This window comes from Eurosta solidaginis, chromosome 1 (assembly GCF_040869045.1).
Source record: "Eurosta solidaginis isolate ZX-2024a chromosome 1, ASM4086904v1, whole genome shotgun sequence".
In the NCBI taxonomy this organism is placed as follows: domain Eukaryota; kingdom Metazoa; phylum Arthropoda; class Insecta; order Diptera; family Tephritidae; genus Eurosta; species Eurosta solidaginis.
This window is the reverse complement of record NC_090319.1, coordinates 270,530,976-270,550,723: the sequence shown is the minus strand read 5'-3', so window position 1 is coordinate 270,550,723 and position 19,748 is coordinate 270,530,976. Positions and strand designations below refer to the sequence as shown.

At 35.7% G+C, this 19,748-nt stretch overlaps 2 protein-coding genes, 1 long non-coding RNA gene and 1 pseudogene across 5 annotated transcripts; 2 read left to right on the top strand and 2 right to left on the bottom strand.

The window, feature by feature from the left end:
• The first annotated feature begins 888 nt into the window (after positions 1-888).
• PNKP (Polynucleotide kinase 3'-phosphatase) lies at positions 889-5,037 on the top strand. 3 transcript variants are annotated; one of them, XM_067760727.1, is made up of 3 exons: positions 889-1,024; positions 1,090-2,304; positions 4,552-5,037. In XM_067760727.1, the coding sequence occupies exons 2-3, from the start codon at positions 1,116-1,118 to the stop codon at positions 4,992-4,994; spliced, it is 1,632 nt and encodes a 543-aa protein (XP_067616828.1). In that variant the 5' UTR covers positions 889-1,024; positions 1,090-1,115; the 3' UTR covers positions 4,995-5,037. The 3 variants fall into 3 exon arrangements, with proteins under 3 accessions (XP_067616828.1, XP_067616829.1, XP_067616830.1); XM_067760728.1 differs by having other exon boundaries at positions 890-993; XM_067760729.1 differs by having other exon boundaries at positions 965-1,018.
• Arl2 (ADP ribosylation factor-like 2) lies at positions 4,940-5,905 on the bottom strand. The gene is made up of 3 exons (XM_067760750.1): positions 5,713-5,905; positions 5,279-5,633; positions 4,940-5,204 (listed from the first exon to the last, which is right to left on the bottom strand). Exons 1-3 carry the CDS (start codon positions 5,775-5,777, stop codon positions 5,070-5,072), a joined length of 555 nt encoding a protein of 184 aa, XP_067616851.1. The 5' UTR covers positions 5,778-5,905; the 3' UTR covers positions 4,940-5,069.
• Positions 5,906-6,454: 549 nt separating this feature from the next.
• LOC137240484 (kinesin-like protein Klp61F) lies at positions 6,455-11,050 on the top strand (annotated as a pseudogene).
• A 3,908-nt stretch (positions 11,051-14,958) lies between these two features.
• Positions 14,959-18,551, bottom strand: LOC137237291 (uncharacterized). The gene is made up of 4 exons (XR_010948895.1): positions 18,521-18,551; positions 18,378-18,414; positions 17,642-17,719; positions 14,959-15,086 (listed from the first exon to the last, which is right to left on the bottom strand). It is a non-coding gene; the product is annotated as an uncharacterized lncRNA (long non-coding RNA).
• Positions 18,552-19,748: the final 1,197 nt, after the last annotated feature.

Genomic DNA, 19,748 nt, shown 5'->3' with positions numbered 1-19,748 from the left:
AACTCTTTCGACACTGTGGAAGATAGAATTCGTCTCATAATAGGGACCTAAATTTCAATACGCATTATACTCAGATTCAACTGAAATATGTGTCTATGTTTCATCTCTACACTAAATCTATGTATCACCTCTAAAAATGGTGTGTGTCCACTATTCATCGCAACCGATTCAGCTATATGTTATACACTGTGGCCAACAGAGGTTTGTGTCTCCAATTTTAGGTGCACTCTGTTCTGTAGGTAGTTATTTAACCACTGCCGCTAGATGGGTCTCCAAAGCATTATCTAAGCGAGGATAAGCGTTTTTTTACGTGAAAACGTAAACGTATACGCGTGCAAAAAAAGCACGGCTCATATATTTATTTTATATAATCTACCCGATTCTGAAACTTGAATGATGGAAACGAGTTTGCATAAAATCAAGGGCTAATTAAAATTCATTAACCCTAACGCCATAGTCGTAACCATACCCATATCCATAACCATCTCCAATGTGATCGATTAATGGTGGTTTAACCTAAAAATCGTGAAAAATTCATAAAAATGAAGAAAACGCAAAAAATTGCAAACATATTCCACAAAAAATAAGTCTCTTAGTCATAACGTATCCAAAACAATGAATAAAATCTACAAAAGGTTATTAAATTCACCAACTCAAATTTTTTTAGGTTATGGATACGTCGAGAAACCAAAAACCAATTAGTTGGCTATGGTATGGTTATGGCGTTAGCGTTATGGTATGGCACCATTAAACGATTACATTGATTTCCATTAGGTAGGTTCGATCAGCTGTTTTATCTGGTTATGGTTTTATAGGTATAAGTCACCATTAATTGGCCCTTTATTAAGATGTCAAAACGACATTCTAATTAGAATTGGTATGGTCACAGTAAGATCGATTAATTTTCTTGACTTATCGGCGAGCGATGTCAAATTCGGTAGAATCAACTGATAAAATTTTATTTTAAGCAACTTAGTGGTTATTTTGCAGACGGTAAATTGAAAAAGCTTTGAGCATTGTAAAGGTTAACTTGTACTATGGCTTTGAGTTCATCAAAAATATAATTCAGAGGTGTTCTTGTCTTCACAGATTTCATCACGTATTTCCGTAGAGTAATGTCGATTGCAAAAACGTTCAACAAATCGCTGACTAACAAAGGTGGGTCAAGTTCAACCAAGCCATCATGTGTACTTAAACCAATGGAATCTGAATACACTACAATAGATTTAAATAGCGGTAAAAATATGATCGGACGATCACGTGAGACTGGTATAAAAGATGTACGCTGTTCTAAGCGGCAACTGGAGTTAGACGTAGATATGGAAAATGCGCGAGCCAAACTGCGAGTGATTGGCGTTAATCCTTGTAGCGTTAATGGCTTAATGGTAATGCAAAATACGGAATGTCAACTGGAGCATGGTGATGTGCTAGAGCTCGTTTATGGCAGACATCAGTATGAGCTTCAGTTCAAACCGCCACCACCATTATCTGCAGCAGTAACTAAAACGAAAGATGAATCTAAGCTAAACCAAGAATTAGAAAATAACATCAATATGTCAAGCATTAACAATGAAAACACAGTAAGTTCTACAGGACAATGGGAATCTATTGGAAATGGCGCAATGATAGTTTATACCGCTGCCACAGTAAAGGCATCAGACAAAGTAGCTGGCTATGATATTGATGGTACCATAATTACTACAAAATCGGGCAATGTATTTCCCAAACATACTGATGATTGGCAGATTCTCTATCCAGAAGTTCCAAAAAAAATGAAGCTGCTGCAGCAAAGTGGTTATAAATTGTGCTTTTTTACAAATCAAGGCGGTATTGGTAGTGGCAAGATAACGTTGGATGATTTTAAAAGAAAAATTAAGGACATTCTCGAAAAATTAGGCGTTGCTGTGCAAGTTTTTATTGCGGTTGAAGAGGGTCACTATAGAAAACCATTGCTTGGCATGTGGCAGTATTTGAATGAACATAAAAATGATAATATTGAAATAGATTTGGCAAAAAGTTTTTATGTAGGTGACGCTGCTGGTCGCCCGGAAAGCGGTAGTGGCAAAGCTAAACGTAAAAAAGATCATTCTTTGGTAGATCGTCGATTTGCTGCCAATATAGGTATATCTTTTTATACGCCTGAAGAACATTTTCTAGCTAAACCGACAGAGCAATGGATTAAACCGGATTACGAGCCAAGCGCGATTATAAAAAATACACATATTCCTTTATTGGAACCAGATGCTGTTAAACTACCTGCTGATGGCTGCGAAATGATAATTATGGTCGGCTTACCCGGTTCAGGTGAGTTAAACAAGTACATTAATCAATTTTGATTTCTATAACTTTGCTGTTATGAATGGCTCTCCTGCATACAATATCTTACATAGCCATACTTCACGAAAGCTCTAACCAACAGATTTTTAGAATCTGTGGATTTCGCAGCTTTTACTGTGATATATTACACCCCCAGGAAAAATGTTAGTGTTCGAACTAATAACAGGGGAGTTACGCCACTATTAAAAAGCAATTTCTGCACGAGGTGTATGTGGAAAAAAAAAATTGTTTGCTTTAACTGCAAAATTTTAAATTTCTTGCTTAGGTACCGTTGTTGTTGTAGCAGTGCTTCGCCCCATCCAATAGGTGCGACAAATCACAATTAGATACCGTCCCGCCAATTTGTGGAAATAATTAGAAGAAACACGACGCCAATTGGAAGAGAAGCTCGGCCTTAAATCCCTTTAGAGTTTATCACTCCTTCTATTTATTTATCTTTAGGAATCTAGCCATCAAGGTAGTACTTTGACCTCCCGGAATCAATTTAATAAGTCTGAACTTCTAGGGCACCCTCGTCCAGTATTCATACCAGGCGAAGTACTTCTCAATTCCTAACAAACCCCTTAACCTTTGGATAGTGGACCGATAATGAAAGAAATGCCTGGAAATAGGTTAAAATCAGTAGGTAGTAGAGGTTTACGCCGATTACTTTATCGTCGGCGGCTGCGTAGGCTCTATTATATACCGGCGGCGGCGGCGCAGGCGGCGCGCCGGCGTGCGCCGGTGTTCTTACTTTAAAAGCTTCATTTTTCTATTTAAAAAATAATATTTAGGAAAGGTTTTGTTTATATGTATTTAAGGAAATCAACGTGTTGGCCATTTCGGAAATACCCGGTGGTTTTGCATCAAAATCTCGCAGACCATTCAAACATTTTCAGGAGTAGCTCCTTGCGAAGGGATTGTCCCTCGTTCGCTTGCTCCAGAGAGGCTTCGAACCTAACCCCGGTCTTTGGAATTGGTGCTGCTGCGTCTGCTGAAAAGAAATAGGGATACATAAAATAGTCACACTTTTGCCTGTATATCTCGTGCAAAGCGTAGTTTCACCTATGGTTAACTCCTAATAATCGTCGCACACAATTTCTTTAAATCATTTGTCGCTCCTTGGCGGTCACGCATAAAGGCGACTTAGGGTTGCTATTAGTGGTCTATTAATACTCATGACTCTCGTGGCACAGGGCGCCTCCAGTTTTTTCGGCTGTTTTTTAGAGCTACAATTCCCGATGTGCGAACAGTAGGAATCCCTACCACCGGTCGCTACCACGCCTCCTGAGCCTCATACCATATGCCAGTACAAACCTATAGGACTGCGACTTCGAACTCATACCTTCGTCGACGTCACTTTCCTAGAAGCTCTAGGTGTAGCTCCGAAGACTTTCCAACGTATGCTTTTATCGCGCTATGCTGCCGAGCTACACCAGAGAAACACCTTGAAACGTTATGGAGTGACTTTTCGGCCAAGGATGCCGCCCTCGAAATCATAAGCAGTCTAAGTGGATGTCATTGCGACATGGGTGAAAATCGTATAATCCTCGGCGCATCTACATAATTTAAATTTTACAAGGACCCTGGATAAAATTTTTAAAATGTAGACCAAAGATTGCAGACGTTTGTGTTCACAATTTAGTCTTCGTTAAATTAAATTTAGAACGAAAGTCGACGGATTTTAAGTTGAAAGTTGTTAACTACTGTTTTCCGGCCTTACGATATAGGAGCTCATTATGGATGACCATGTAGCTTCAGTTTTCAGACAAGTTCGACTGTCCACTACGTTAGGGTAGTATGACACACGGTCATTAGTTCCACTGTCTTGGGAAAGCTTTTGCTTCACCACTTTGAGTGTTCTTGCGAAGGACGAAACCTGATGCACATCGAAAGGCCTGTTATTTTAAATAACTTTTGAATAGTTATAAAGGGTTAAATTTGGCAATTAGTTTCTTATAACTGGCAGTGATACGCATCCGTTGATACCACTTTCGACCATATCCGACCAATTTTCGACATGAACAATAAATGGCCTAAACAGTCTTAAACGCGTAAAAAATATAGTAACGCGCCGACGCCGCGCCGATATTTTTGACATTCGGCGGCGGCGTGCGAAGAACTACCAAAATCGGCGGCGGCGGCGGCGTTTATCGGCGGCGTATCCTAGTAGGTAGATGTACAGTAATAGAGCTATCGAGGAAATTTCAGTTAAAACAAATTTTTTCTTTTCAGGAAAGTCGCATTTCTGCCGCGAATACCTAGAACAACACAATTATACCATCGCCAGTGCAGATAAAGATGGCAGTTCAAAAGCATGCCTTAGTATATGTGAAAAGGCATTAAAAGAAGGCAAGTCCTGTGTTGTTGACAATACAAATGTTGATGTAGAATCACGTAAAAAATTTTTACAACTCGCTAAAAAGTATAATGTGCCATGTCGCTGCTTTACAATGAATGTTCCAATAGATCAAGTACGGCATAATCTTAAATACAGACATCTAACAGATAAAACTCACTCGAAAATAAATGACATGGTTTTCAATATGATGAAGAAAAAGTATACAAATCCCACAGAAGACGAAGGTTTTACGCAAACGATCAAAGTTAATTTAAAACCAAATTTTAAAAATACAGCGGAAGAGAAACTATACAAATTATATTTACTAGAGAAATAAATGCAAGTCTAAAGAAAGCCAATAATTTAATACAACAATCAAATACTCCTATTTTCAAATATGAAAGGATGTTTATTAATCTAAGGTAAATATACGCTTTGCAATATCATCGATAAGCCAATCCATAGCCCCTAGCAATTTTTCACCAGTTACAGCACTAACACCTACCACTAACCAATGATGTGTGGTTATGTCATCAAGCTCGAGTATCTAAAATTATAGAAAATTCAATATCAATATAATTCTATGATAAAAATAAGCCGTAATTGCTCCGCATAACTTACATCTTTGATATCATTAGCACTCAGTGCGCCAGGTAAATCCTGTTTGTTTGCTAGCACTAACAGTGTCGCTCCAGCAAGCCGTTCCTCTTGCAACAATACTCTGAGCTCTTGTTTACACGACTCAAGACGCATACGATCTGCACTGTCTACTACCCATACAAGTCCATCTGTTGATTCGAAATAATTACGCCAGTACGAGCGCAGTGATTTTTGACCACCTACATCCCATAAATTTAACATGTACCCATTATGCTCCAATGTCTTTATATTGAATCCCAAAGTGGGTGATATTGTATCTATGGATTCACCGTTGAATCTTTTCAGTATTGTTGTTTTACCGGCATTGTCCAATCCACTGTAGTGGAAGAGCAATAGTGCAAAAAATTCATAAGCAATTTTTTGTTTTGTATATCCAAATAAAATTTGTTACTTACAGCAGCAGTATGCGCATTTCTTTTTCTTTTTGTCGCATTTTCTTTAATACTGAAAGAAACCCCATTTTGTAGCCTTTGTTTGTATCACAAAATTTGTATTGAAATTTTCATATGCAGACAGAATATTCGTTTACTACCTCGGTGACGTTTAATTTTGCCTAAACCATAGTGTACCTATACCAAGTGTGTTCACTAAGCGATAAACGTCAAAACTACAAACAGCCTCGCTCACCTGATGGAAATCTCAGGTCTAGAGTCGCATTTTTGGTCTCAAGTACAAAAATTTGCGCTGGGTTGCATTCGATAGTCACAAATAATTAAGTTATGTTAAAAGGTGAAATGATTCTGAATATTTTCAAAAACTTTAAAAATAGCAAATAAATAAGTGTCTATAATATAAATTATATAATTATAAATACATTTTTCAAAGTTTAACTTAAGTTTTACCCGGGTTACAATTTATTTTTGCAAAAGTTTTACTAACGTTTTAAAGATTTTAAAAGATACTTCAAAATGTAACAATGTGCATAAAAACAACTTGAAAATGCAACACGGCGTATTTTTGTAAACATTTATTTATACTTTTTTATTTGGTAAGTAATTCATTTTTCATTATATGTTACTTATTTGTTCAAATTAATTTTTTTTAGGCTTTCCATAAAAGAAAATTGATCGCCAAATCAACGAAGGGGTTCTTGCCAAGCAATTTTACTGCCCTAATCTACAATCGGTCATTTGAATTATGAACAAATCCAAGTTTCCAGCAGAATTGGATGTATGGGTTGGTGAAACTTGGAGATTGGAGAAATATTAAATGACGTGGACATTACAGGCAATCCAATTTTATTGCACTGAGAGCTGGGTACACTTGTGGGACTCCCGGCATCAGTTTTAAGCATAGTAAATTGGAGGAGCAGCCTTGTGAAGAAATTGAAGCAGATCAGTTACATATATCGAGATTTCTGCTTCAAAAGACTGAAATATAGTGTGAATTTTTATACGCAGCAAAGAGTGGAGGTAAGAATAGAGATCCTATGCCATTTATATGTATTCATTAACTTTTACTTATAGGATGTACGACGAGAAATGCATATTTTGCGGAAAATTCTTTCAGGTGGCAGCTTAGCCTTTTGCTTGGAATCCTTAGTGGGCACACATATTGGGTTGCGCCCTAGTGACGTTATTGATGTATTTCTGCGCATCTTTGGGTTAGTGGAGCATCATTGCATCATTGAACACGGCATTCATTAGTCAAGATTGGAGTGAAACAACCTGAATACGGAGTTCTAGGGTAAACCCTCCCAAAAAACTAACTTGTATATATTCTATTTTTAGGATTCGGACATAGGTATTATACCGCGTGCTCTGTGTCATCTTTTTGATGAGCTGCGTTTATTGGAAATGGAGTTTTCAATGCGCATTTCCTATTTGGAATTGTACAATGAGGAACTATGCGATTTGCTTTCATCCGATGACAGTGTGAAGATACGCATTTTCGACGATAGTACAAAGAAAGGATCTGTTATCATGCAAGGGTTAGAAGAGATTCCAGTGCATAGTAAAGACGATGTTTATAAGCTCATCGAGAAAGGAAAGGAAAGACGCAAAACAGCTACAACATTAATGAACGCGCAATCTTCGCGCTCACATACTGTGTTCTCTATTTTAGTTCATATACGCGAAAATGGCATTGACGGCGAAGAAATGTTAAAAATTGGCAAACTTAATCTGGTGGACTTAGCTGGAAGCTAATGTAACTAAGGCGGGAAATGAGAAGGGTATACGCGCTAGAGAAACTGTTAACATCAATCAAAGTTTTATTAACATTAGGTCGGGTTATCACTGCTTTAGTCGAAAGGACGCCGCATATACCCTACCGTGAATCTAAGTTGACACGTTTGCTTCAGGAATCACTGGGTAACAAAACACATTTCTCAAAGTTAAATTAATTCCAATGCAGTGTTTTTTTTTATTTAGGTGGCCGCACCAAAACATCCATCATTGCCACAATATCGCCCGGTCATAAGGACATTGAAGAAACATTAAGCACTTTAGAGTATGCACATCGCGCTAAACACATTCAAAATAAGCCAGAAGTAAATCAAAAGTTAATTAAGAAAACTGTGCTCAAAGAATATACGGAAGAGATTGATAAACTAAAACGTGATTAAATGGCAGCGCGATATAAAAATGGTGTTTACTTGGCGCAAGAAACTTACATCGAAATGACCTTAAAAATGGATTCACAAAATCGACAACTAAATGAAAAAATGTTGCTTTTGAAAGCGCTTAAAAATGAGCTGCAGAATAAAGAAATAATCTTTAATGAAGTCAGCTTAAATTTGGTTGAAAAAACCGAGTAGCTTAAACGGACGGAACAAAATCTGAATCAAACGCAAGGTGTGCTGCAGCAAACTAAAAGGGTGAGTAAACGTTTATCAAATGACAGAGCATTAATAAATATGAATAATTGCTTATCCATTTTGTAGATTTTTAATTGTACAAATCGACGCTATAAGGAAAAGAAAGTTTTACTGCAATCACACGTAAAAACTGAGGAAGTACTCACGAATCAAGCGCGACAAATATTGGATGTTGCTGATGTTGCCGATGTTGCCACTAAAGATACGCATCAGTTGCATGTAAATATTTATTAAGTGTTATTCTTTTGATGATCTAATTTTTTCTCTTATTAAAGAGCACAATAGAACGCAGGAAAGATGTCGATGTTAAAATTCAAACTGCATGCGAACAATTTGATGAACGTATGCGGGAGAACTTCGATTTAATGGATAAAAACGTAGAAGATATGCAAGAGCAACAACATACCTATACTCAAATGCTGCTAGAAGAATTTGGTAGGATTTGCATTCTAGTTACTGAAAGTTGATTAGGTAACAAATTTTTACTTCATAGCTAACACGACAAACGTGCAAAAAAAAATTATTTTGCGACAGCGACATAAAACTCCAGAAAGTCAATGCTTTATGCAAGGAATCTTTTTTATCCACAAATACAATAATTGAAAAATGGTCAAAAGTAATACGCGATTCTAGCTTGGACCATAAAAACCATTTTACTCTATTGTTCAAAGAGCTGGAAAACAAACAAATTGAACTAGTCAAACGAATGGAGGATAAGCTTAGCGACTTGGAAAATTTATGGGATCAGCAAAAAGCTATCACTGAAAAAATGCACAAGACTGTTGTAGAAAGTTTGAAGGAAAAAAACGATAATCTTCAAAATCACACAACACAAATGGTTAAGCGCATTGACGAAATTAAACGTGTCTTAGAGGATAGTGTTCAACACTTGGCTCTAATGCACGATGAAATAGAAAATGAGCGCGCTGTTGCAGTTAATGAACGCTCAGTTATGGAGGACATTATTGAAAAATTGAGTACACTTAAAGAAAATTCATATTCGAACAGACTCACACGAGCAAACGCTTTTAAGAGCTTAACAGTAAAATTGGAGGAAAATACAAAAACAAATGGCGAACAACTACAACAGTGTTCAGCATCTGCACAAAGCTTTTATAATGACACATGTAAATTAAATTCATCAACACAAGAGCTCTTCGGTAAACATACTTCAGCTGCACTAGAATGTGGTGAACAACAAAATAACGCCTACTCATCACTCAATGAACAATTTCGCAACATAGAGAATGATGGCAGAGAACGCGTTAAAGTATTAACTGCCACAGCAGCTGCGCATGCTGAACACACACTGGACGTAGTAGAGCAATATATTGATAAGGTGAAAGAAAATCGCACGAAGAGGGAATTAGAAATTGAAGAAGCAGTCGCTCTTATGAAGAGGGGTCTTTCTGATGATGCTCAACAATTAAAGCAACATGTCGTCGTTTCGTGCGGATTAACAAATTATTTGCAGGAAAACGTTCGAAATTGTGCCAACAACTATAAAGATAAAATGGATGTTTGTGTACATTATGTACAGAAATTTAGGGAGAGTGAGTTGAAGACATATGCGCCAACCGGTAAGAACTTAATAAAATAAATATAAAATAATAATAATGAATAAATATAAAAAGCAATGCAAATGACACTTGTTATCAAATTATATTCTTCTTTTAGGTGCTACACCCTCCAAACGAAACTTTGTGTATCCCCGCTCATTGGTAGCCACATCACCCCACATTGATATCGTAAAAAGATTCCGACAAGAGAACGATTGGTCGGATTTGGATACTACGGCGCCAATTGATGAAGTATGTGCATTATTAGATGACGTATATTTACTAACTAATTTTTTTTAAATCATATTCAGGGAAGTGAAGATGAGCATGATTTAAAAAACTCGGTTCAGGATATCACAAATACTGAAATTTTGTTAAATTCAACACCAATTGATTTAACGAATGTACCAACACCGCAACTAAATTGTGTGGGAGGCAAAAAGCGCAATGGTCTGCTCTCGCAGCAGCTACGTAACAATAACTCATTGCCTAGTGGTTATTCGCCACGTAAGCCATCACCACCACATAACTCATCCGCACCAGTGGCAGCGGTAATTATTTGAAAATATAAGTTGAATTCAATTCCATAGTATGTTCGTCTTTTAGGAAAACAAGGAGAATATGTCATAATGCTTCAGTATATTTAATGCGTACTAAAGTCATTAATGACAGAGGTGCATATCAATAATTGGAGCTGTGTAATCTAAATCGAATCACACATTTATCATAAACGAATAGACAAAAGTGAAACGATCATAAATTATTCACTGCGCTTTTTTTCAAAGAATTTTAATGCAACAGCACTTAATTTTACATAAGAACACTATTGGTGTTTTTATGTACGCTGTTTATCTAGTTCTGGTACATTTTTTTACACAGCTTACAAAAACAAAATACACTGGAAAGAAATAATGTTTAACCAGACAACTTGATAGCTAGACTGACGTGAATACGATTGAAGGACGTCTCGCAGCACTTTTTGTACAGTTATAATACCGCAAGAATGTGAAATATTGGGTCAACGATTTACATACGAAAAGGAATAAGCTTTATGAGGAATACATTTTAAAAACTAATTCATGTTGTTCAAATGAGTAGATTAAATCTGCATCCAATACTTTGATTATATTCCTGTATTTCCATTGTCCTTATATGTTCTTGGTATAATTTCATTTTATTTTATTTAGATACTGGTAGTTTATTTTTATGATTATTTCGTAATGTATACAATATCAAATTAATTACACTGCATATCAGATTTTTTTGTGTAAATATTATACTTATGTTTCGTATATCGTTTGCTGATTTGGAAATGGAAAAACACAATAAAAAAAAACTAAAAAAATTTGATTTTAATCATCTTCTTCATCTTTTAAAATTCCCAAACGACGTGCGACCTCCTTAACATTTGCGATAAATTCCTCTTGAACAAGATTGAAACTCACTGCTAAAAGTGCAATGCCGAAAAGCAAGTATAAAGAGCAGTAGGCGATCGATTGCTCTGATTCGTCTTTTACACCGGTTAGCTTCGCTTCTGAAATTGACATCCTGTCCTCTGTGTAAATAATGAAAATAAAGGAAAAATAAAGATTAATAGCAAAAATTTAACTTTATTTTATTTTATTGCTTTTCCACACCACCTTTGTGTAGAGTTGCAAAACTATCAATTTTATTATTGATTTATTTTAGTTAATTTTACAGCTCTACCCGTGAGGTAGCAATATAGGCGTGTTACCGATTTTTTTCGGGTGTTCGGTTCCCCAGGAGGCCTATTTTCACCCATATACATACAAACTTAAAAAATTATTATGAGTACTAAACAATACTACTCAAAAATAAAATATTGCACGTTAAAACTTCAGGCACGAATATGAAAATAATATATACATACACATTAAAAAAATAAAAGTTTAAAGTATAATTATTACTAAACAATACTACACAAAAATAAAAGATTGCACGTTAAAACTTCAGGCACATATTTGACAATACTAAATACATATACTATATACAAAATATCAAAAATAATACATTGCTCTTTTACAATTCAGGCTAATTGATAAAAAATATTTATGTACATATTTACAAATCCGCCCGCAGTGATAGTCCAGGAGAAAAAGCTTAGGTCGCAAGTTGACATGGTGGAGAGAAGGGGCCTCTATTTAAATGTACAAGTTGCTTGGAAAAGTACGATACGCGCATATTTTAAACTAAAATAATTTACTTATATAAAGAAAAAACATGTATGCCCTTAGAAAGGATAAGAAATGCGAAAGTCAAGAACAAAGAATGAGCGTACAACCTATGTGAAAGTCTATTTTAAAGACACCCAAATCGACAGAATACATCTAATTGGACATGTTTGAACATGCAGATAGACACCCGGACTTGAAAATAACTATTTATAAGTTAAATGCCTAAATGGTATATATTTAATTTTAATGTGGGCCGATTTTTTATTAAAACTATTTAGTAGAAAATATGTCCGAATTCTTATAAAAACACATTTTACAGTGTCGGGGTTGCAATTGCTGCAACAATAGTACGGCTCTACCTCTGCCATTTTTTCAAATAAAATTTGAGAAAACCCAACCCTATGGCACGTTGCGTCAAAATTTTCCGAAAACTTTTTTTCTAATTTGGACATAAAATCGACAAATTCGGACGGAGGACACACGAGGTTACAATTTGCAAATTGCTTCTCCTGAGTGAACAAGAATTCTTTCTCTGTTATTTCAGATCCAAATCTTGGAAGAGGCACTAAACATTTATGAAGTTTGGAATATTTGAAATACATATATCCACAAAAATAAACAAATGCACTACGATGTAAAAAACTACTTTCATCGAAATCAACTGAAATTTCGATTTGGACATCTTTAAAATTATCTGGTTTTGGCCTAGGTAGGCCTTGAAATTCCTGCCAAGAAGTGTCCCTTACTAAAGCGTCGTTACAAGCTGATATAATGGCGTTATTGGAAAAATCTTCCCACTTATCCTCAGGCAAGAGTTCGCAGTTCCCTCTATCGACGCATTTAATATAAGCTGTGCCCCAGGCTTGCCTAAAGAGATACGAAAAACGCTGCGGAGTTATTTTCGAATCAAATGACCCTCCTCTACGTATATGGCCAAAAAAATTCTCAATTTTATCTTGGCAAAGTCTACGTGTATATAAAAAAGTGAATCCCTTATGTGACAAGAATCGCCACAAACGGCGTAAACTACTGATATTGAGGAGCCAACCTTTGATGAACCTATATGTGTTGGTGATATCAGTATCGTCCTCGTAGACTTTAATAGATTTTAAAAACCGTTCTGCCTCTTTAAGAAAATTTAATTGGTCCGCAGTACCTTGAAATGGTTGTTTGAAATTACCTACATCTCCAAAGTAGATACTATTAAATATGTTGAACAGTTTGTCGAAGAAAAGGACGAACTCGGCAGTGTTAAAAAATGATGGAGATTTAGAACTATTCAATTGCCCGGAGCTGTAGATTGCGAACATTGCACTTGCCACAGAATTACTCAAAACTTGTGTAGCTAAATGTACGCTCATTTTATCGCAATGTTTCGGTCTTATGTGTTTTGGGGTAAGTTTGTAGGTGCAGGAAATATCATACACAGAGCTTTGTTCATAGAGATGCACAATATCCTTCCAGTCTACGGGGCGTTCTTGGAAATATACGCGATTTTTCGCATTTTCCAAACAATTTCTAGTACCTTTTATAAGGTGTGGAGGATCAAAGAAGTACATAATTTCCTGACCGTTAACCTCGAAGAAGGGGCTTTCAATAGAAACTCCTACCAGATTTGCAAAACCTAAAAAATTTGCCCCTTGATCGGTTACCATTTGGCAGGGGTGGAGTCCAATACTCTGGAGCTGACCTATTATTTCGAAAATATATTTTCTTAAAACATCTCGTGGGCATGATTTGTTCACAAAAAAATAAGCTAAAGGATGAGTCCAAGACTCTCCACCGACGCCTTGGACAAGAACAGCGAGAACGCTTGAAGCTACTCTAGAGGTGCGATTTTCGTCGCCATAATCCTCCAGCCCTATAATTAAGTCCCTATTTCTTTCGTATTGGACAAACACTTTTAAGGACATTTCATCACAACAGATGGAAACATACCTTTGTGCATCTGTGAAGCCACGACTTCTTAGCTCCAAAGCTTTTATGCTGCTGTAGTTGCAGCCAGGGTTACGTGGCCAACTTTGAACAAAGTGTTCAAGTGTTGTTCTGGATGGCCACGTTAATAAGGGCTTTAAATACCTATAGGCTACAGGGGCAATAAACTTAACTGCAAGAGCTAGCGTTTTCAGTTCCCTATCAAATCGATGCCCATGTGCATTGCGCTGGGTATTTTTTAGGCAATTCCTCACACATAGTGCTACATGTGGGGGTAACATTTTGCATAGCTCTTCGACTTGACTGCCCTGCCTTGCTTCAGTCAAATCTGGAATGACCTGATCTGATCTGGAGTTGAATACCTTCTTTTCTAAAACTAATACTTTTTTCCTTAGCTGCCCCAGCTCCTCATCTTTTTCCCTCAACACTTCCTGGTATTTTCTTTTCCTTGGAGTTCCATCAGTGAGGTAAATATCTGTTTGAGTTTGTCTACTATTAGCCCATGTTGCAATGAGAGAACTATCTAAAGAAGAGTTTAACTCAACAGGGGGTTGGTGGGTCTCCTCCTCCCTTTCTGCCTCAATGGGCGAAATACCTCTCGGTTGAAAATCTTCTACACCTAAAACTATCATACTCTCAGCTTTAGAGAGTAAATCCTTTTTCCCTTTAACTATCACTTTAGGCTCTACAATTTTTAAATTCTTATCAGGCAAAGCTGATTTGATAAGAAGGCGCCCCTTTCTCATTCCTTGAGAAAAGTGCCTTTGGCAAGCAAAAATGCATTTGGGGGTCGGGCCAGAAACCCCCAACAGCCGCAACCATTCACTCCGCCTAGTTAAAGCAAAACAAAATAATAGGTAAACAAACAAAAAAAAACAAAGCATAAAAGTGATTTTAAAAATTAGTGGGGAGCAACAAAAGAAATAATTGAAGCTAGCAAGGTTATTAAAATAAAATAATATATGCAAACAAAAAAGCGGAATTATTTTTTATTAAATGTGGGTAACCTTTAACCATTAAAAATAAAAATAAATGTTCAATTCAAACAAAAAAGCGGAATTATTTTATATAAATTATGGGTAGCATTTCACAATTTAAGCTGTAGCTTAATAAGTTAGTGGGAACTCACGTTGGGTATATAATGTTAAGTCTCGCCCGAAGTTAGACATCCTTACTTGTTCGATGAGAATGATTAGCTGGAACTGCTTTTTCGCTCCGGTTCGGGGCCAATGAAATAGTACCACGAATGAACTAGAAATCAGCTGTACAATTTTACACTACATAGTAACTATCGAAAAAGGGCCAATAAAGAACTAGTTCTAAAGTGCAAATTTGGATATAGTTAGGAACTAGTGAAAAAGTAATGCAGCGGGGACAATTTGCACCGCCTAGCACATGGTCATGTAAAATTCGCCATTTGAAATCACGCAAAAAAAAATAGATAGATGGCAAACTATTAGTGGCTCAGAATGTAGTAGAAATGAACTAGTTTTGAACTAGGTATTCTCCTTATACCTATATGACACTACTTTATTTTCTCTGTATTTTTCTATTATAATTTTTGTCGCCTTCCCTCCTAATACGATTTCACGACCGGTGTGTGTAAACTAAATTCCCAAAAACGAACGAAATACAAGGAAATTACAATCTAAAAACATTACAATTGAGCTTTAATTGTTTTATTACTATTTACTTATTATTATTTACTACTAGAAGACCCGGCAGACGTTGTCCTGCCCCAAATTTGGCCAATCTGCATACATTTTAATAAGCCTTTTCCGCCTGACTGCCCACATTCCACATATCCACATTCTATAAACACATGACCCCGACGGGATCCCGGACGGATACCGAAAACCATTCAGATGTGATCCCGGTAGGTACCCCAAATGATATCGAAATAGTCCCGAAATGACCCCGTCGAGATCCCCGACGGATTCCGGAAACTACGCAGAAATGATACCGGAAAGGTATTCAAATGATCCCCTAATAGTCCCGAAATGATCACGGACGGATCCCGAAAACCATCCAGAAATGATCCCGGAAGGGTCTCGATATGACCCTAACGGGATTACAAATAAGGCGATGGCGGGAGGAGGACCGCTGCTCTTTTTTCCAAAATTGTCTAGATCTCGATCTGTATGTTCCAGATACCAAAAACTATTGAGAAAATTTATATTGAGTTATAACAATTTATAGATTTTACACCAGAGGGGGGCGGAGAGTGTCACTGTTCACTTTGTAAGTCCTCGACTTATTTGACCCCTTGAGTCTGTGATATTGGTGAAGGCCAGTATACGTAAAGTTATAATGTGTAAAAATTATTAAAAAGTAATTGCTTGAAGGGGTGGTGGGACCCCCCCCCCCCCCCCTCTTTCCATGTTCGAAAAAAATTTCGCTGGTAGACTACTGTGTGTCCCAAATTTCATCAAAATCCGTCTAGCCATTCTGGCGTGAGTCAGTCGCAAAGACGAAAAAATATAATAATTAAATTATAACTGTTCCTACGGGGCGGGAAACACGCCCCTTTTGAAAAATATATAGCTAGTAGATTCTTCTAGACTATTGGCTATATGTGTACAAAATTTCATTCAAATCGGTCCTAACGGCTGGATTGAGTCACAAAGACAAACGTTTGGACAAACATCCAAACATCTAAACATCCAAACATTTATAATTTATATTAGATTAGATTAGATGTATTTTCTGGAAAGCCGAAGGTGGAGAAATGGTTCGGGAAATCTTCGGCCACGAGCAGCATTTGCATTATATTGTCTTGAAGAATATCTTAACAATAAAATTTTTAAATACACATTTTTTCTGAACTTCATGATTGAAAAAATGTGTGTATGTGAAAGAAACAAGATTTTCAATGACAATTAAAATTTTAACAAGTAAAAAATTCACTATTCGGTCAACAAATATAGTCAGAAAAGATTCAGAAAGCTGAATTAAAAATGATTATAAATTTTTGATCACCCAAAGTAAACACATTTGATTCAAATATGTTTCCAAAATTTGACTGAAAAGCTATATTCAGTTTTTTATCATTAAATGTAAGTATATTTGGTTACTCTTTTTGTTGGTTTTTATGAAATATTAAAAATTAATCATCAAAGGACTTCAAAAATTATGCCAAAAAGTGATCGAAAAATGCTTTTCAGTTTTTGATCATCAAAAGTATTCATATTTGATTATTTCTTTTGCTCAATTGTATGATATCTCATTATTTATTTAGAAAGAGTAATCAAATTGTATTTATATGTTAGGAAATTCAAAATTCAATCATTTAAACGCTGAGAGGGCGAGTCAAAATAAAGTAGTGTCATACAGGTATTATGGTATGGTATGGTATGGAATTTAATTGACAATTTATAAAATATATTTGGTAAAAAGGTAAGTCTAGTTGAGGTGTCGACTGCTAATACGCGTCGAATCAAAAAGCAGAAAGGTATCAGAACACATGCATTGACCTCGACAACAATAATCCAAAGGCGGAAAATGAAAATTTTAACTAGTTCAAAAGATATTAAAGAAAAACACGAAAAATGACCCGAGAGTCCCTCCTAAACTGGGGGTGGGATTCATAGTATTTTTGCGAAGAACACCTTTTTGCATTGGAGGCCTGCGGCCGCGATTATAAAAAATTACCCTGACCGGTCCACCAATGGGGTGGCATCAAAATTAAATGCGTGCAAAATCTATTTGTACACAAAATTTTTGCACGCGTATTAGCAGTCGACCCCTTAACTAGACTTTTACCGGTAAAAATTTGTATAACATATAGAAAAAATTTAAACATTAATAGTATACTCACATTTCTGCCTCCAATGGAAAGGCATGTAGTGGAACTCCTAATCCACATCCACCGATGCATACTCTATTAACCATTTGTCTGGAATAAGAAAAATAAATAAATAGATTAACTTAAAAATCCAGACAATTTCATCATATATTTGTACATTTGTGAAATAACTTATGGTAATTCTTTACTTTAGCTAACAACTGCTAAAACTCGACCAAAAATATCGGGAGAGGTGTCAAAAGAAGCGTTTTGATCCCAGGACCACGAATCCGAAAGCGATCCTTCGACCGCGTTTATAAAAAATTACTCTGGGTGGGTCCAACACCGGTTTGGAGACCAAAACTATAACGCGCAAAACACTTTTACCCACAGTTTTTCTTGTGGGTACTACAAAATCATCAAAATTACAACAACCATATTAAAAATTTCAATTTTGTTTGCAAATATCTCCGAAACGAAATAAAGCTTTGAATTTCCGCCTTCGGATTCGTGATCCTGGGTCCAAAGCGCGTCTTTTGACATCTCTCCCGATATTTTTGGACGAGTTTTAGCAGTTGTGAGCTAAAGTAAAGAATTACCATAAGTTATTTCACAAATTTACAATATCTACATATCGCCGGCCTCTCGCCAGAAAAATGGTTCTTCGTCTTCTAACAACACTCTCGACATTTTTGGACGGAGTTTTATCTGTAAAGCATTAACCATGTTTCTGGCTATGCTGGCCACGATATTTATGTTTAAAACTTACCAAATTGTTGTTGTTGTTGTGGGGAAAATGTTGGTATCTGAAATAAAACGAAATATTATTAGTATTACACATAAACTTACAAAAATGTACATTTTAGAAATAGACAATAACTACATAATATAACACTTCATACAAATACCTACCGAATAAGTTTCCTTTGTTGCCTCTAGAAACCTGGAAAAGAAAAGAAATAAAGGAATATATTATTAAAATTCAATAATAATGTATAAATTAAATCTCACTTATACACTATGGTAGAAACGTTGAAATAAATTTTTGAAATTTCGTGTATGTATGTGTGCATATTCACATAACAGGGTTGCTTCAAAAAGGTTCAACGCTAAAAATTTAGAAACTTGTCAACTCAAATATTTATATTCTGTATAAAAAGTTTTGACAAAATAACTTTCTTAATTCTTATATCGGCATATCTAATTCTAAATATCGCCATATTTGTAGAAATGTAGAACGGTTTGATGTATTTTATGTTAATTTTTATTTGCTTTTCATGAAATTATGTTTTATGTGTCGGTGTTATGCCAATTTCACACATAGGCTTAATGAAATAATTAATGAAGTTTTCTACATTAAAGACCTAATTGAACTCAATCTTCCATACAAAATACAAATTTTTAATTATCTCATTATTGATTTATTGAATACCTAATCGAGTGAAAAATTCAATCGGTTTTGCTTAGAGCTTCGAATTTTATTGTCAATGTAAGAAATGACAATCAAAAATAAATTATTTTCAATAATTTACATAAAATAGAAAAGCACGAAAAAATTCTAAATTTAATTTTCGCTGCATTTGCTGCAAAAGATAATATGGCTTTTTCGAAATTAGTCACATATTTGGTTAGGAGCAACATCTATGGGTAGTTCCGCATGCATTTTATTTTGATTGTATTTATAGTTAAAAAGAAAACGGCTGCTTTCAATTTTAACTATTTTTTCTAAAAACGAATTATTTTTTGGGGCTGTTCACAGATGTTCGCTTAATGAGACAAAAGTGCCTGTATGAAAAGGGAAACTTAATTATTTCATTAAATAGAATTGTGATTTGATTAAACTTTGAAATTTTGACGTCTATGCAGAAGATATCACACTTAGTTATCATTCACAATGCTAGATTCATTTACTGAACATATAACTGAAAGTGATGTGAAATTATTGTTTAACAAATAATTTTTTTTTACCACCACGGCAGCCAGCCATATAAATTAGCCATGGCAGGCAAAGTAAAAAAACCCTCAGGAACAAGAGTGAATAATTCCATGTGAAATTTTTCCGCCACGAAATAAAGTGAAAAAATTGTGCAACACAGCAACACTTTTGGGCCTACATAAACCCTGTTTCAGTGTTTTGCGT

Excerpts from the sequence above, each read along its gene's own strand:
- PNKP (XM_067760727.1), top strand. The coding sequence starts at position 1,116 with ATGTCGATTGCAAAAACGTTCAACAAATCGCTGACTAACAAAGGTGGG. Across the intron at positions 2,305-4,551 it reads GGTCGGCTTACCCGGTTCAG|GAAAGTCGCATTTCTGCCGC; the intron begins GTGAGTTAAACA and ends TTTTCTTTTCAG.
- Arl2 (XM_067760750.1), bottom strand. The coding sequence starts at position 5,777 with ATGGGGTTTCTTTCAGTATTAAAGAAAATGCGACAAAAAGAAAAAGAA. Across the intron at positions 5,634-5,712 it reads GAAATGCGCATACTGCTGCT|TGGATTGGACAATGCCGGTA; the intron begins GTAAGTAACAAA and ends CTTCCACTACAG. Across the intron at positions 5,205-5,278 it reads GTGCTAATGATATCAAAGAT|ATACTCGAGCTTGATGACAT; the intron begins GTAAGTTATGCG and ends CTATAATTTTAG.